The sequence below is a fragment of the Oncorhynchus nerka genome, linkage group LG14 (assembly GCF_034236695.1).
Source record: "Oncorhynchus nerka isolate Pitt River linkage group LG14, Oner_Uvic_2.0, whole genome shotgun sequence".
Classification (NCBI taxonomy): domain Eukaryota; kingdom Metazoa; phylum Chordata; class Actinopteri; order Salmoniformes; family Salmonidae; genus Oncorhynchus; species Oncorhynchus nerka.
The window spans coordinates 42,382,088-42,399,711 of NC_088409.1; the positions used below are offsets into that span (position 1 = coordinate 42,382,088).

The 17,624-nt window shown below is 41.2% G+C and overlaps 1 protein-coding gene across 1 annotated transcript; it reads left to right on the forward strand.

The window, feature by feature from the left end:
- The first annotated feature begins 1,879 nt into the window (after nt 1-1,879).
- On the forward strand, nt 1,880-10,175 carry LOC115141125 (nuclear receptor subfamily 1 group D member 2-like). The gene is made up of 8 exons (XM_029679787.2): nt 1,880-2,353; nt 5,978-6,205; nt 6,435-6,523; nt 6,667-6,811; nt 6,998-7,722; nt 7,982-8,158; nt 8,435-8,645; nt 9,032-10,175. Exons 1-8 carry the CDS (start codon nt 2,335-2,337, stop codon nt 9,226-9,228), a joined length of 1,791 nt encoding a protein of 596 aa, XP_029535647.1. The 5' UTR covers nt 1,880-2,334; the 3' UTR covers nt 9,229-10,175.
- Nucleotides 10,176-17,624: the final 7,449 nt, after the last annotated feature.

The following is a 17,624-nucleotide window of genomic DNA, read 5'->3' on the forward strand; positions in this document are numbered from 1 at the left end:
GCCAGCTCTAGGAAGAGTCTTGGTGGTTCCAATCTTCTTACATTTAAGAATGATGGAGTCCACTGTGTTCTTGGGGACCTTCAATGCTGCAGACATTTTTTGGTACCCTTCCCCAGATCTGTGCCTCGACACAATCATGTCTCGGACCTCGTCAGACAATTCCTTCGACCTCATGGCTTGGTTTTTGCTCTGCCATGCACTGTCAACTGTGGGATCTTTTGTATAGACAGGTGTGTGCCTTTCCAAATCATGTCCAATCAATTTAATTTATTACAGGTGGACTCACAGGTTGTAGAAGTATCTCAAGGATGATCAATGGAAACAGGATGCACTTGAGTCATAGAAAAGGGACTGAATACTTAAGTATTTCTGTTTTTTTCTTTTGCAAAAATGTCTAACAACCTGTTTTCACAATGTCATTATGGGGTATTGTGTGTAGATTTGAGGATTAAAAAAAAATCCATTATAGAATAAGGCTGTAATGTAACATAATGTTGAAAAAGTGAAGGGGTCTGAATACTTTCCGAATGCACTGTATTTACAACATGCCAATGTGGCTTTGCAGCAGTCCAATAAGTGTCTGTTTTACCCTTTACAAAGAACAGCTGTTCTAAATGGAATGATTTGAATGAAACTACAGTAACTTGGGCCCTGAGGTTTAAACCATGAAATGAATAACAGGTATGGCAATATCTGATTTGGAATAACTCTAGGTTTTGTATTTATTATTTTTGTTGAAAATGGAGGTAATAGAAGTAATCTTTTGGACAATGATTTTAATGTATATTTACCAAAATATTACTACTTATGCAAGTAATCCCAATAATAACATATATATTTCCGTCTCACATGGACCCTAGACAGTCATTTAAAGTCCAAGTACACTCACTCATCAGTAGTATAAGCCACATGACTTTTAATCAAATGAACTCTTGCCTGTCAAAATATATCTGGTATTTGAGGATGACTTTTACCTGCAGTGTGGTACTTATCTACTAGAGCAGTAGGTCTATGATAGGAATGATACAGGCTTTTTAATGTTAATGACGTCAGTGCTCAAATTTGTACACACACAGATTGTAACTTTCCAATAGGGACAAAGCTTTCTAGCATATTGTTAATTATTGACAGACCTTAATAGTAGACCCTCTATGTACCGTTATGAGTTTGTATAGCTTTTCAGTTATATTTCTGAACTACATGTTGCATTCCTTCTGTACAACCTCAATGTAATCCAATGGATATATCACAATGCACTGCCTATGGATTCACGTTATTGCGAGGCAGTCCAGAGATTGGCTTGGAGCAGTCACGATTATGTTTGTCATTGTGTTAAAGGTCCAATGCAGCCATTATTTGTTTGTCTTTATCAAATAATTTCTGGGTAACAATTAAGTACCTTACTGTGATTGTTTTTTTCCATTACAAATGAAAAACAAACAACTTCTCAGAAAAATCGCAATTTCTCAAGCAGTAATTTTGCTAGGACTGTTTGGGTGTGGTCTAAGTGGGGAGATGAAAATGGAAAACTAGTTGTTATTGGCGAGGTTTGAAACTCTTATTTGTATATTAACTAATTTATGATGTCACCAGGCAGGCCAAAAGTCTATCCCACCAAAACAGGCTGAAATGTCAGGTGGTCTTTTCAAACAGCTCTTACACTAAAAGGGCATTATCATTTTCACAGTATTATTCCATGCTCATAGTGTGGATATACAGTGTTTGTGTGTATAACACAGGCAATTCACGTTTTTGATTGCACTGAGCCTTTAAGTCTGCCTCTGGTCTGTAAAAGTGTGTCACTGGGTTAAAGTGACTTTCAAGCGCCCACGCAAGTGGGAGTGGCTGACAACTTGGGTCACATGGTTAACACACTATTTAGAACATTGAGTACAGAAGAGTCATCGTACAGAAGAGTCATCCAACAAGGGAGTTCGTCCAGCGTTTCTCATCTTGTTACAGATCTTTAAATATACAAAAACTATTCGGGTTGTATTAGATGCCATTGAAAGGTCGCGGGAACATTTTGGCTGAAAGAAGAGCAGAATTTATTTTGTTCAGTATACTGACAGTGGAGTGCAGATAATTATATTAATGCCACGAATATTTACTACAGTAATGTAGTTGAGATTAAAATAAGAAACAGTGTTGAGTTTTAGATGACCGACGCTTTGAATTAGAGTTTAACCGCTGTGCTACTAAGGATAATAGCACCTTGCAATCCTTACAGAAAACATCCAGTTGACATTGTGAAACAGGCGAGTTATTGACAAGACATTTAGTCAGCATAGGTTGCTTTCTCTAAAGATTCTCAGAATCGAGGTGCCTGCAGACATGGGCTCAATCAAGCCTGGTAAGACCGGCTTTATTATCCGTGCTATTACAATGTTACAATGTATCTTGTCATGTAATTTAAAGTGTCCACCTCTCGCTACATTGACCAGTTACTTTGTTGCAAATGTGTTACTTTGTTACAAATCTGGTGTTACTGTTGCTGTCAAGAATTAATGTGTCGTTCTAAGCATCTGTTCTAGAAAAAGCTAGTAAAATCTGGCTAATATATGTTCACATTTTATTTAGTTGTGTGATTTTTACAAGTTATATATGGACCACAATTAGAAACCTAATAGATTATTTAGATTTTCTGGTCTGCTTATTGTCAAGCCATGTATGTTGATTAGGAATGCCACTGTGCTCCGGGGTTTGTTGTTTTGACACTACAATGTTCTGCTTTGCTTCACCTCACATGGACCAAGCTGCCTAGCCATGTGCCAATGCTTCTCGACTCTCACTGCTCATTGGCCGAGAACAGGCTGTGACGCAATCATTGCATAATTCTGCTCTGGGTCCAAGCTCGAGGGCTGTATGCAGGTCCACGTGAAACTGAAGGAGACAATTTTGGTGACCTAGATTTGCTCTCTTAGACATGACAGGTCCACATGTGGGTGGGTTTTGGAAGCGAACTGTCATAGCTGGTTAGGTAATCATGGCCATGTCTTCGAGAGCATTAACTACATTTAGGGCTACATAGTATAGTATAATATATTAATTTGTTGATTTTGTGTCTGAGCCTCCTGTACACCAAGCAACAGGTGAATTATTTTCCTAGCTGGGTTAATTTAGCCCATATTTAAGCATTTGGTTTAATAATGTCAACATTCTTATGGAATAACGTGATTTAACACCAAATGACTACAAGAATAACTTTGCTTTTGACAGAAACTAAAAGACAATATTATTCTGCCCTTTCAAGCAAAAGAGCAGTAACTGCTCATAAATGGAAACTTTGAAAAATGACTATAGCGTTTTTTAATTGTCGAGGCTAATTAATTGTAGTCAGATCATTGGAGATGTTTATTTTGTATTCATATCAATCACATTTATTTATAAAGCCCTTCTTACATCAGCTGATGTCACGAAGTGCTGAACAGAAACCCAGCCTGTCACGTTCGTCGTAAAGAGGAGACCAAGGCGCAGCGTGATATGAATACATCTTCTATATTTAATGAAGAACACTTAAACAAACTATACAAAATAACAAAACGACCGTGAAACTATACCATAAATGTGCATGCACAGGCAACTAGACATAGACAATAACCCACGAAATACCCAAAGAAGATGGCTGCCTAAATATGGTCCCCAATTAGAGACAACGATAAACAGCTGCCTCTAATTGAGAACCAATCTAGGCAACCATAGACATACATAAATACCTAGATAGTAAACGACCCCATAAACCTACAAAACCCCTAGACAGTACAAAAACACATACATCACCCATGTCACACCCTGACTTAACCAAAACAATAAAGAAAACAAAGAATACTAAGGTCAGGGCGTGACACAGCCTAAAACCCCAAACAGCAAGCAATGCAGGTGTAGAAGCACGGTGGCTAGGAAAAACTCCCTAGAAAGGCCGGAACCCAGGAAGAAACCCAGAGAGGATCCAGGCTATGAGGTGTGGCTAGTCCTCTTCTGGCTGTGCCGGGTGGAGATTATAACAGAACGTGGCCAAGATGTTCAAATGTTCATAGATGACCAGCAGGGTCAAATAATAATAATCACAGGGGTTGTAGAGGGTGCAACAAGTCAGCACCTCAGGAGTAAATGTCAGTTGGCTTTTCATAGCCAATCATTCAGAGTATCTCTACCAATCCTGCTGTCTCTAGTGAGTTGAAAACAGCAGGTCTGGGACAAGGTAGCACGTCCGGTGAACAGGTAAAGGTTCCATAGCCGCAGGCAGAACAGTTGAAACTGGAGCAGCAGCACTGGGGACAGCAAGGAGTCATCTGGCCAGGTAGCCCTGATGCATGGTCCTAGGGTTCAAGTCCTCCAAGAGAAAGAAAGAAAGAAAGAGAGAGAATTAGAGAGAGCATACTTAAATTCTCACAGGACACCGGATAAGACAGGAGAAATACCAGATATACAGACTGACCCTAGCCCCCCGACACAAACTATTGCAGCATAAATACTGGAGGCTGAGACAGGAGGGGTGGGGAGACACTGTGGCCCCGTCCGACGATACCCCCGGACAAGGCCAAACAGGCAGGATGTAACCCCACCCACTTTGCCAAAGCACAGCCCCCACACCACTAGAGGGATATCTTCAACCACCAACTTACTATCCTGAGACAAGGCGATTGCATTTACTGCTTTTTTCCTTGGTTTCACTAACTTTTTCCAGCTACTGCAAACATGACATCCCATTTTATCTGAAACACATTTTGTCCAAATGATAAATCATGTATTTAATGTATAAAAAATGTCAACACACTTTTGTTTTGTAGATGGCAGTATTATTTAATATAATATAGTATAGAAGAACTGAGAAACCCAATGTCACGTTCTGACCTTAATTTCCTTTGTTTTGTATTTATTTAGTATGGTGAGTTGGGGTGGGCAGTCTATGTTTGTTTTTCTATGATTTGGGGATTTGTATGTTTCGGCCTAGTATGGTTCTCAATCAGAGGCAGGTGTCATTAGTTGTCTCTGATTGAGAATCATACTTAGGTAGCCTGGGTTTCACTGTTTGTTTGTGGGTGATTGTCTATGTTAGTTGCTTGTGTCAGCACAGGTCTCATTTATAGCTTCACGGTCATTATTTGTTTATTGTTTTTGTATAGTTTGTATTCAGTGTTTTCTTTTATTAAATATTCATCATGAACACATACCACGCCGCATTTTGGTCCTCCGATCCTTCTCGCCTCTCCTCTTCAGATGAAGAGGAGGACGGCCGTGACACCCAACCCCAACCTAGATGGAAAATAAATGTTAAAGTGCATACAAATGATTCCAGAAACACATTCGTTTTCACATTACACTGCAAAGTGTCATGTTTTGAAGGTACACCATTAAGTAAATTAGGTCAAATGAAAGATATTTGCGTTAGGTTTCGGGGTATCATGTAACACACCTTATCACCCTGTGCCCAAAAGTCTTTAAATCAAGTATTTTTGTGATTATTTGTGTTTTTGTTCAAACATTTTCTTCAACAGTGGTGACATGTATGACCCTGACTTGGACTGCATGCTTTGCTGTACTTTTTGGTATAACTGTACACACCCATAGAGCCAACTTGTTATGTAACAGTGGTGTTATTCAAATGCCACCTGAATGAGGTAGTAAAAACAGGTCAAACACCAGGATGAATGAATGAAGGGGGGAAACAGTCTGGCATAAGTCCTGCTCTATATTGGGTGTGGCAAGGGCAAACAGGCAGATGTTTGATCAGATTGTATGGCTTTATATTATGTTTATATATGGTTTATTATTTACCTTTGTCCTAGTTTCCATCACTATTATAACGTTACTCTGACTTACAATGGGGTAAAAACTTAGAATATTATTTTGTGTCCCTCTTAGTTGTAAACAAAATATTACGACATCAAGATTATGACGTCAATATTATGTTTTTGATATGACGTATATTTGACTTATATTCCACTAACCTTTTGTATTTTTTCCCCCTTCTCAGGTGGTGTAATAGCCTACATCTCTTCTGGCTCCGCCTCCAGCCCGGAGTGCTGTTTGAGTGACAGCTGCAGCAGCGGCTACCTGTGCTCCTCTCCGCCTCATCCCTCACTGCCTAGCCGGGCAGTAGGAATCATGGTGGACATCGCCAGCCCTACCACAGCCAAGCACCCACGTAGCCACGGCACAGACAAGACTGGGCGATCCACCTCCACCAAGAGCAGCATCACCAGTGAGTGCATTTCAGCCCTGGAAATACATTCAGTATGGCAAGGATACTAGATTTATTCACAATGACAAAGGATAGGAAATGCATTGTTTGAGTTGCCACACTAATCCAGGTAATAGGTGCATTTAGTTTTCTCAAGTCTACATGAGTCATCATCGTGTACAGGTGGAATAGCACATTTGTTAGAGAGGTGTGAATTAGTAGTAACATTGCTGTGCGTTTCTCCTTACAGAGATCAACGGCATGGTGTTGTTGTGTAAGGTGTGCGGCGACGTGGCCTCGGGGTTCCACTATGGCGTCCACGCCTGCGAGGGCTGCAAGGTAAGACTAGTCCTGACTGCTTCTCACGGAATGCCACACTGCCAGTCCAAGGTTTCATTCATGTTGTTCAATGGCTCTGTGTCGTTCGTGTTTTAACTAGGTAATAACCGCGCACAAACAATGTTCTCTGTGATTGTTCTCAGGGTTTCTTCAGGAGGAGCATCCAGCACAGCATCCGGTATAAGAAGTGCCTGAAGATGGAGAACTGCACTGTCATAAGGATCAACAGGAACCGCTGTCAGCAGTGCCGCTTCAAGAAGTGTCTGGCTGTGGGCATGTCTAGAGACTGTGAGTCTTCACTTTTAAATGTACATAGAAAATAATAACGTCATTTTTCCCATAGGGAAATACAATGGTTAATGGTGTGAGGGGTTTCCTTTTACAAGTTGGATGGATTGACTGACTGTAGGGATATCTGAGCCCTTATTAGTGATATATGCACTCATGTGTGTTATATTTGATTTCCTTCTCCAGCTGTTAGGTTTGGCCGCATCCCAAAGAGAGAGAAGCAGCGCATGCTGCTGGAGATGCAGAACGCCATGAACAACATGATGATGAACAACAACAGCCAGCTCCACAGTATGCTCCACGGCACCCAGAGTCCACCCTGCCCCATGGAAGGGCTCCCCAATGACGGCAGTTCCTCTTCATCCGCCTCTTCTTCCTCCTCTATCTCGTCTTCATCAGGCTCCAACCCTTCCTCACCCTGTTCCGCTCAAGACTCCATGGAGACCAGCTCTAGCTCCGCCTCTTCCTGTTCATCGGATAGCGGCGATGACGAGGTTCCTCCTTCCAGGGTGTGTCACCAGGGCACATTCACGTACCGCCGTGAGCAGCAACAGTCCATCAAAGAGGAACCGGAGGAGTCACCTTCGCCGGTCGCCAGGGAAACTGTAAAAGACAGGAGAGACAGCCACATGGAGGAACTGCAGGAGAGCTGGAAATGCTGCGACCAAGACACCAGGGGTTACCAACCTAGTTGCAACAGCCATCAACACGTCACCAACGGTCCATACCGGGAAGAGAGAGTTGTTTATCAGCAGCAGCCTGCGCAGCTAAACAGCGCCCCCAGTGGTAGAATGCCAGAAGATTCCTACAGCCTACATCACAGGAGCCACAACATAATGCACAACATACAGACCGTCTCCAATGGTTACAGTAGACCATCATACAGCCTACAGGACCATAAGACAAACATGGTGAGTGTCCTTTTATCATTTAATTAGCCTTCATTGAAACATTGAGGAGATTGAAGGTCTCTTTACAAAATGTTACAGTAGAAATGCATTGTATACTGCACACCTGAAATTACCCCATAACCATGCCTAAAGCACACATGGAAAAGACCTAAAAAAGGCCTATCCTCTAAATCCCCTCCATTTGGTTTCTTCTGCATTATTACTCCAGCATTCTGTTTTCCATAACTGAGGGCCCTGTTCTCGACTCTTGTCACCCCAGGTCACTCCTAGTCTCTATGTGGACCCCAGCCAGCGCAGCCAGGAGATCTGGGAGGAGTTCTCCCTGAGTTTCATCCCGGCCGTGCGCGAGGTGGTGGAGTTTGCCAAGAGGATCCCGGGCTTCCGAGACCTCTCCGAGTACGACCAAGTCAGCCTGCTCAAAAACGGAACATTTGAGGTAAGAATCCCTGGACTCTCTGATACCAAAAAATAGATCTTTCCCAACTCTGGCTGTCGTGTTCCAACTGAACATTGCACTCTCTTTAACTCTGAGTGTTGAATTGGCTAAATATATTACAGTCTGTAGATATGTTATGACAGAGTATCAGTGTATTTGAACTCAACATTGAATTCTCTGCATTATCACTGTTGAATTCTGCCAGTATGTTGCCCGGTGCTAGTCACCGTAAACCCCTGTTCTAAAACACCCTCTCTCCCACCTCTCTCTCTCCAGGTGCTTATGGTGCGCTTCGCTTCTCTGTTCGACGTGGCCGAGCGCACCGTGACCTTCCTGACGGGGAAGTGTTACAGCTTGGAGCTGCTGCGCTCGCTGCGGGCCGGGCAGCTGTTCACCTCCATGTGTGACTTCAGCGAGAAGCTGGCCACTCTGCAGCTGGACAAGGATGAGATGAGCCTCTTCATTGCTGTCGTCCTCGTCTCCGCCGGTAAATAACACTGTCTCTGTAAACAGTGTCCTTGTAAAACACAGTGTCCTTGTAAAACACAGTGTCCTTTTTAACACACTGTAATTGTAAACACACTGGTTGGCTGGCTGGCTGTCCTCTAGCTGACTGGTTGGCTGGCTGTCCTCTAGCTGGCTGGCTGTCCTCTGTCTGACTGGTTGGCTGGTTGGCTGACTGTATTATGGTCTTGTGTCTAAAATGGCACCCTATTCCCTATATAGTGCACTACTTTGGTCAAAAGTGCCATTTAAATCGCAGTCCTGTACATACTATTCAGCCACTGGTGTTAACACACAATACTTATGTGTACGATTAAAATTAAAGCCTTCTTTGATACTGACTGTTCTTATGCTCTGTTCTGTGATCAGATCGTTCGGGGATCCAGGACTTGAAGTCAGTGGAGGCGCTGCAGGACACGCTGATCCGAGCGCTGCGGAGTCTGATCATGACGAACCACGCCAACGAGACTACCACCTTCACCAAGCTGCTGCTGAAGCTGCCCGAGCTGCGCTCCCTCAACAACATACACTCTGAAGAACTGCTAGCCTTCAAAGTGCACTCGTAATGGGGCACTCACAATAGGGCTCATCTGACTCCTAATACCCTCCTTCCACACTTTAAAACCAGGACTGACTTCTTCTGCCACTCCTATACCAGGACCAAGGGGAGACCTTGGTCCTGGAAATGATGAAGTGCAGAACTACTTGGTTTTGTTTGTTAAAGCCGTTTAATTCCAAAGTGTATTGCTCACGAGCAATGTGAATGTGATGATTATGCTATCTTTTGGATGTTTCAAACGACGCGCAATATCATTTGGTCACTGTTTTCGACCCAATATGTTTGATAAAAGCCCTCAAGACTCAATGTAAACATCTATATCAAAAATAATGCTTGATTAATCAGATAATTGCTGCAATTGCATGGCTATCCTTAGGTGAACAACCTGACGTTGTCGCTCCCGACCCTCCGAGGAAGGAGTCATTTCTTTATTTTTGAATTGTTCAACTGCATTGTCATGTTTACTGTCCTTTGTGTACATAGGGTATTTCATTTGTCTGAATATTTTGAATATTTTATTTTTTGCCTGTCTTTGTCTCAGCTGCCTCTACCACGCCTCCTTCTGGGGACTTGTTGATAGTACACTTTTTCAGCAACACAACTTTGCACATTGTGTTGTGGACCGTCAACCTCCAAAATCTCACATGCCACCACAGACCCACATCATGTGCGCATGATGTGAACACGGATGATACTAAAGTGTTCCTTCACTGATTCCCCACCTTCCTCACAGTGAGGATTTACTGGGTGGTTTTGACTTTACCTCCTGGCATTTCAGCACAGCACTGACTTTTAAAACTGATATTGTTTCCCATCTGTTGTTTTTTTTGGGAATGTCTGTATTTGTCTCCTTTTACAGACAAGATTGCAGTTTGTAAATAAATAGTTATGCTATATCTATCATATATATATATATATATATATAAGTAGTATAAATAAATACAAGTGAAATTATTTACGGTCTTGAGTTTTTTGTGTGCAATATGTTTGAACTCATTTGGTGATCTAATATGAGCGTCTATGAGGGGTAAAGCATTAAGAACTGTAGGTTTGTGGTTAGTTACATTGCGATATCATTTGTAGGGGGTACTGTATTGTACAGTGATTTTCCATATTACAAACCAGGTCAAATTAAGTGGCTTAAAGCACAGGTGTCAAACTCATTCCAAGGAGGGCCGAGTGTCTGCGGGTGATTGATGAATTAAGGTCACTAATTAGTAAGGAACTCTACACATCTATTTGTCTAGGGCTTAATTGAAAGGAAGAACCAAAAACCTGCAGACACCAGGCCCTCCATGGAATGAGTTTAACAACCCTCGCTTAAAGTAACCACCCAACTCTGTAACCAAAACGTGGACCTGAAATGCAATGACTAAGGCTCCTCCACAAGGGTGCGCTGTCCACATTTTTATGTCGTACCACTATTTCCATGGTGGAAACTGATTTTAATACAGTGTAGAAATGTGCAGATGTTTATTTCAGCAGAGGAGCTGCCCAGAGACCGACAGAAGTGGAGTCTTTGTAGCTGGTTTATACGCTAGCCAGGTTAACGGATGCCTGAGTGTAAGTAGCAAAGTACACTCAATTCAATACAGTTCTGACTTATGAATAAGTTATAGCTTGTATCTTAATGGATGTAAGACCTTGCATTAAAATGCCCCGAAGAAGCAATAATGAGCAGAAATATTTTTTAATATTTAATATTTGTATAGTTTTATGGACAGTGATAGTTAGAATGTAGAAGGGAGACAGGAAGAGCTGAGATGGGATTCATACCCAAGTCTCCAGGGATATATGTGTTTCGGAGTCTGGGAGGCCAACCATTACGCCAGACTCCGGCACAATGAGCATCAATTCCTTCCTAGAATAACACATTTCATTTCATTTCAATAATCTGATTATAGAACCAATCTCAAATTCAAAGGTTCTTTGTAGAACCAGGGAGGGTTTTTTATTCTGGTTTAATAGCCATATTATATTGTAAAACTTCTGTAGGTTTTAATATTGTGTTAATTAACAAGTTGAATCGGGTGTGCTAGCTCTGGAAAGTCAACCGTTCTCAAATGACACAAGGCCATACATCAATCTTTCAGGAGACAGCGTCACTGAACGTAGTCATACATAACATCTACTAGCATAAAACAACAGATTAGAAATTAGATCAACTGGAAGGACACTCACTCACGGTCGCACAAAAAGAGCTGTGAACAAACCACGCCCCAAAATATTAGAATGAGACGCTTCTACATTTGAATTATCACTAAAAGAGGAAATAACCATTGACCTCGGCCTAAGCACAGAGCTACTGCAGTGAGAAGTATATTGACCTGGCCACCATAGACAACATGTGGGATATGACTACACTGAATAACATTACAGCTGATTATACTGACTTGGCCTGGATAGGACTGTATGATAACATTACCAACTGGACATGGTCATTGGCTAATAGCACTGGTGAGAAAGATACAAGGTTTCTAAACTGGTGGACTGGTCAACCCGAATAATAAGCATAGCGATCAGCACTGTGTAAACGATAGAGAGGAAAATGGGTATAGTAGAGACTGGAATGATGTGCCCTGTAGTGATCGAAAATCCTTTGTCTGCTATGATGGTCAGAGCCATACACAAACGGTTCCGTCAAATCAACAGCAACTGTGGAATGGTTTCCACTATGGAAATTATACATTTTATTGGGACTTGACAGGATTGTGGTTGGGTTTGAATGTCCTAGTGTGACATTTAAGGAATTTCATTTCATTGTCCGTTTTACAGTAAGAGTATAATGTTTTTCTCACTGTATACATAAAACAAGCTAAATGTGTGCAGAGGTTTGGTAACAAAATCAAAATACTAAAATTGATGTGTGCAGTGGTTTCTCAAGTGTAATCTGCAAATTGTTGTTCATTTGTGTTGCATTTAATAATTTGTGTAAGCAATTATGTAGTTTGTTCAGCTGCTTTGACGATACTTAATATTTTGAGTAAATGTTTCATATGTTTTTTAAATGTTTCTGGTTCATTACAATGTTGGACAATGATAATGTAGCTCAGCCATTTTCAATGAAACAATTGTGTCATCCTTTGAATACTCTGTGTCACATGACCCATGGAATAATCCATGCAACTCATCTATCTACTGGTGAAGGATCTTCATTTGATCCGTTTTTTTCTTTCCTGCACCACAGGAAATGCAGATGGGCTTCATAATTTACATAAATTCACTGAAAACCTACACTAACACATGGTTATATTAACAGTATTGCACTTTTTAGGTGACTAATAGCCTAACCACCCATCAACCAACATTATGGACTAAACGTTCAAATTCTGTTGCTGCAGAATTATTTTGCCGTGGCAATACCAGCCAAATTTAGATCCTACAACTGAATGAATTGTCTTTTACAAATATGGGGCAAGTGCAGATGAATGTCAGCTTCCAGTCTTAATTCCACATAGATTAGTTACATCATGGTTCCAAAACAGAGACAGTATGTATGTCCTCAATCCCCATTGGCCATAGATGCCCCATTTTGAATAACCATGGCAACCATATATCAATCAAGAAGATGGTTTTCCTTTGTTCGCTTCTTAATAGGCCTGACACTTTCCCTTTAGAAAATCAAACCCCCATTTCAAAAGAGTTTGATTGAACGTCGGCAGTTTTAAAGCCACTTTGTCCCTATCATCCTGTTGCTGGTTGTGTAACAGCCCGTATAAAAGATATATAACTCCAATAAATAACTCTTTAAAGATGTGATGAGCTGAGTGAGGGCTAACAACAGGCTGTAAACAGCTAAAAAGCTAAGCTAATGTTAAAGAAAATGTTGCCTTCACTCGTAGTATCTCTTTTCCAATTCTTCCCTTTTTAAGGGTGGGAAGAAGAGTATCTGTCATTCCTTCCAGAACGAAGCTACAAGGATATTCCCTAGGCTTTTGAATGGGATGGGTGCTGTGACCCATCATTCAGGGCGAGTGGATGTTCATGTTGTGCATGTTTATTAATTGTTTATGGTTCATTGAACAAGCATGGGAAACAGTGTTTAAACCCTTTACAATGAAGATCTGTGAAGTTATTTAGATTTTTACAAATTATCTTTGAAAGACAGGGTCCTGAAAAAGGGACGTTTCTTTTTTTGCTGAGTATAGGAGCATTGTGCCGTGATTGGCTCAGTGTTCTGTCACTCAACACTACGTCATCGCAAAGTTTAAGTCCTTAGTAAGGGTAGATATCCAAAATTTCAGCCCTTTGGGTCCTGCCATAGAGTTATATTACAAGTGCCCTTCCAAGAAGGCTCAAGGTCATTGGCCACAGATAAAATGACGTCAAATCAAATGTACAGTAGCTTTGATTGGACTGATCATGTCAACATCTTACTTTCAAAGTCTTAGCTAGCAGTCATCATCATGAATCAAGTCGATAATCTACTGGCAAATCCTTTTTAATCCTTGTCATATGAAGAGAAATAATGAAGAGAAATGATGAAGTGAAATGATAGATAAAACGTATCGGTGCTCATCGGCCATAAACATTACACAACAAGTTGGAAATCGCAAATTCAACAATGAGTGGTTTGGAAGGAATCGTGACAGTGGCTAACCGCAAGCATTGCAATTGGGAAGTCGGGAATAAACGAGCTCAGACTGGTAAAATACATTTTGAACGGTCATCCAACTCGGAATTGGACCACCGCACCACCTTCCTGTTCAAGTGAGCACAGCACAACAAGGTGAGTCCATGTCTTATATGCTGTTGCATAAATGATGTAATATGCCAGGAAGATATGTATACTGTACATAAGAAAGTAATACTAAGTGTATGTTGTGTAGTAAACTGTTAGTTGCCCATGTGTCTCACCCTAATAATTTGGTCTATTTTCACCTCTTAATTTCGCCTAACGTTACTGTTCTGACTCAGTGGTGCACATGTAGCCTATAACCTGTTTTTGAGAAATGTCATCATCTAACATTGTAAGAGTTTTCATTGTCTGCTTATATGCCCCCTTTATTTATCATACGGTTCTGACTTGGTGTACAGGGAAAATACTTTAAGAGCAGCCCATGTTCTGCACTCTGTCGCTGTACATTTCAAAAGTGCTGAACACACAGTTATAGTCTTAGCTCGCTCATTAATGTCTTAATCAGAATTACGGAATGCCTCTTATCCCATTATCGTTCCCTCATGCCATAGGTTGTACATCTCGATTGTCAGTAGAAACCACATTTGTTTAAGTCAGCCATATCAGCTATGTTTTTGAAAAAGGCAGTAAACGAGGCTGAATGAATTGTTCCGCTGCCAGACAAGGCTCCGCTGATAGCCAGGTGTAGCAGTGGTAAGGATTCACTCCATTGTGCTGGAGAGAAAGCTCTGCTGTTGGGACAGCTATATGTAGGCCCTAACAGTCTGTGGGCACCGCTTGTCGCCGTTATAGTGCAATTAATGTATTGTTTAGTGTCGTGTTGTGTAGTGGCTTTTGAGTTTGCCCCACCAAGATTTACATGCTAAAATCGACACTGGATGGGTGTAATGTAGTCTGATGTTGAACAGCAATAACATGCCAATATTTAGTCAATTATACTAGTTCATTGATGATGTAGTTTATGTGGGTAATGAGTTTGTGTAATTGGAACAGATATATTGGATAATGTGGGAAGAGAAAGAGGACAGTCACAGTGCCATATACAAGACCATAGTTATACAACAATAATAACTGATTCATCACAAATAAATGTACGGTGGTATCAATGTTTCACTGGGATCTGAGTGGCACTGGGGGAGGGTGCATTGTGACAATCGAACTATGGTGTTAAGGTATGGAAAGCTGCTTCCCATATTAGGGCATCCTTATCTAATCAGTGCGGATTTGCTAGTAATCTGCACTACTGCACTCCTTTGAGATGAAATTTCACAGCTATTTCACATGCGTGGGAAGACAGTGCTTATCTTGGTAGAAATAAATTACATTTGTTTTTTTACGCTCATCCATTGGTAGATAACATGCCACAGAAACATATGGCATTTTAATATATAAGTGATGAATAGATGAACAGACAGGCAGACCGACGGGTAGACTGAATGACCAACAGACAGACAAAGCTCAGGTCCTGTACCATGTCCGTGGTTCGGTGGCGCTGAAACATATTTACAGAGAAAGAGAGTGAACGGGGATGTATGATGGAAATGAATAGATTGAAAGCGAGGGAGTACATACCAGCAGCATACCACCCTGCATCCCACTGTTGGTCTCTGAAGCTAAGCAGGGTCGGTCCTGAGACTTTCCCTGGATGGGAGACCAGATGCTGCTGGAAGTGGTGTTGGAGGTCCAGTAGGGGGCACTCTTTCTTCAGGTCTAAGTTAATAATACAAATAATAGATGTTTTATTGTCACATACAATGCCATAGGGCAGGTGCCGTCTTCCGGATGGGACATTAAAACAGGTGTCCTGAATCTGTTGTCAATAAAGATCCCATGGCACTTACTGTAAGAGTAGGGGTGTTAACCCTGGTGTCCTGGCTAAATTCCCAATCTGGTCCTCATACCAACATTGCCACCTAACCATCCCCAGCTTCCAATTGGCTCCATCCCCTCTCCTCCCACTGTAACTCTTCCCCAGGTTATTTTATTATTTTTTAAATTATATTTTATTTAACTAGGCAAGTCAGTTAAGAACAAATTCTTATTTACAATGATGGCCTACCCCGGCCAAACCTGGACAACGCTGGGCCAATTGTGTGCCGCCCTATGGGACTCCCAATCACAGCCGGATGTGATACAGCCTGTATTCAAACCAGGGACTGTAGTGACGCCTTTTGCATTGAGATGCAATGCCTTAGACCACTGCAACACTCGGGAGCCCAGTTGTTGCTGTAAAAGATATGTTCTCAGTCAATTTACCTGGTAAAATAAAGGGAAACTTGAAACTTCGAGAGAGAGAGAGAAAGAGAGATACTGTAAAGGGAGAGGGAGTGAGGCTGCCTGGGCTGGATGATGGGGGCCAGCAGGCTGCAGGAATGCTCTGCATGCCTGTCCTCTGAATGACCCCTCCTGCCTGGAGTGTGGGAGATACTGGGTAATTAGCTTCCTTTAACACTGGAGCTATGGTCCCGTGAATGGGGTTAGCAGTGGCATTGAGGGAAACTATTAAGTGTATTTACCGTGTAAAAAACTCATTCTAATATTTTAATATGTATTCTCTCAGTCAACCCCCCATTAGGTTTATATACATTCCCAGTTGATATTTCTGAGTTAATCCCCCACTCCTCCTATTTTCTTTGGTTTCATCTCCAGTTGATGTACGCAGCAGTTGGTGCTGTTATGTTGAAATTTAGCAGATCCCCCCCCCCCCCATCTTGATGGCCTACTTTATCTCTCCTGCACTAAATTTAATTATGGTGCTCTCTCTCAGTGATTTTGTCTTCCTTATGTCAGGAATGAGAAATGGAAGAAGACATGGATTAAGAAAAACGGAAGCTAAAGAGTATCGATTTTCCAGAGACATGGTAGTTTAGATAACAAAATGCCAATACTGTGACATCCTCCTTATTAGTTTAACTTTAGACTCCTGTCATTTTATTGAATTCCGAGCGTCCCTTTAAAAGCGACAGTTGAAGTGGCCTTTTCTGACAGTTACAGGTTCTAAATTTGCTTTAACCACCTTTTTGCATTAAAAAAAACACACATTGTCAGGGAAAATATATTTAAAAAGTTAAAAACAACTACGCAAATCAGCTTTAAAGTCACACACTGTGAGATGCATAATAATGTTAAGGTTTTGCCAAAGGTGTGCAGTCTTTTTGGTTTAGGAAAGGCAGTTATGTTACTCTCATTGAACTGTTTAACGTATCATATCTGTCCTTTGAAATCAAGGGGTATAATCTTATAGAAATCTTACAGACTGGGGCTTTAAGGTTCCTTATCTGAGAATGCCTTGTTATTTTAGGTTTTACTTAAAGCGGAGGAATTCTACATGTTTCAAATTAGAATCAACATACCTATACAGACCTTTCCTTTCTATTTCATTCCATCGCTATCTTTAGCTCAAAGCTCTATCATTTTCTTAGCATATATTTTCTGCTGATGTGAGAGCTTAGAGAATAGCCTTTGAAGTCTTTGTTATAACACTGTTCAATATTTGAACTGCTTATCTATCTCACCCACCCAAGATTTACATTGTAGTTCCATTTTTAGGTATAGATGACACAATTGGTTTTACTGTGGAAAAAAGAGTAGGGCCTAGGTGATTAATATTAGGCCTACTTTCCAGATATGAAAGACAGCCTAACTTCCACTTATTCACAGGCTGAGATGTAGATGATTGCAGATGGTTGCTTGATAGCTTACATTTTGAAAAAAGTATGTTTTTACAAGTATCTATTTTATTTGATTCGTTTCTGTTCTGTTCT

Excerpts from the sequence above, each read along its gene's own strand:
- LOC115141125 (XM_029679787.2), top strand. Across the intron at positions 7,723-7,981 it reads AGGACCATAAGACAAACATG|GTCACTCCTAGTCTCTATGT; the intron begins GTGAGTGTCCTT and ends TTGTCACCCCAG. Across the intron at positions 8,159-8,434 it reads TCAAAAACGGAACATTTGAG|GTGCTTATGGTGCGCTTCGC; the intron begins GTAAGAATCCCT and ends CTCTCTCTCCAG.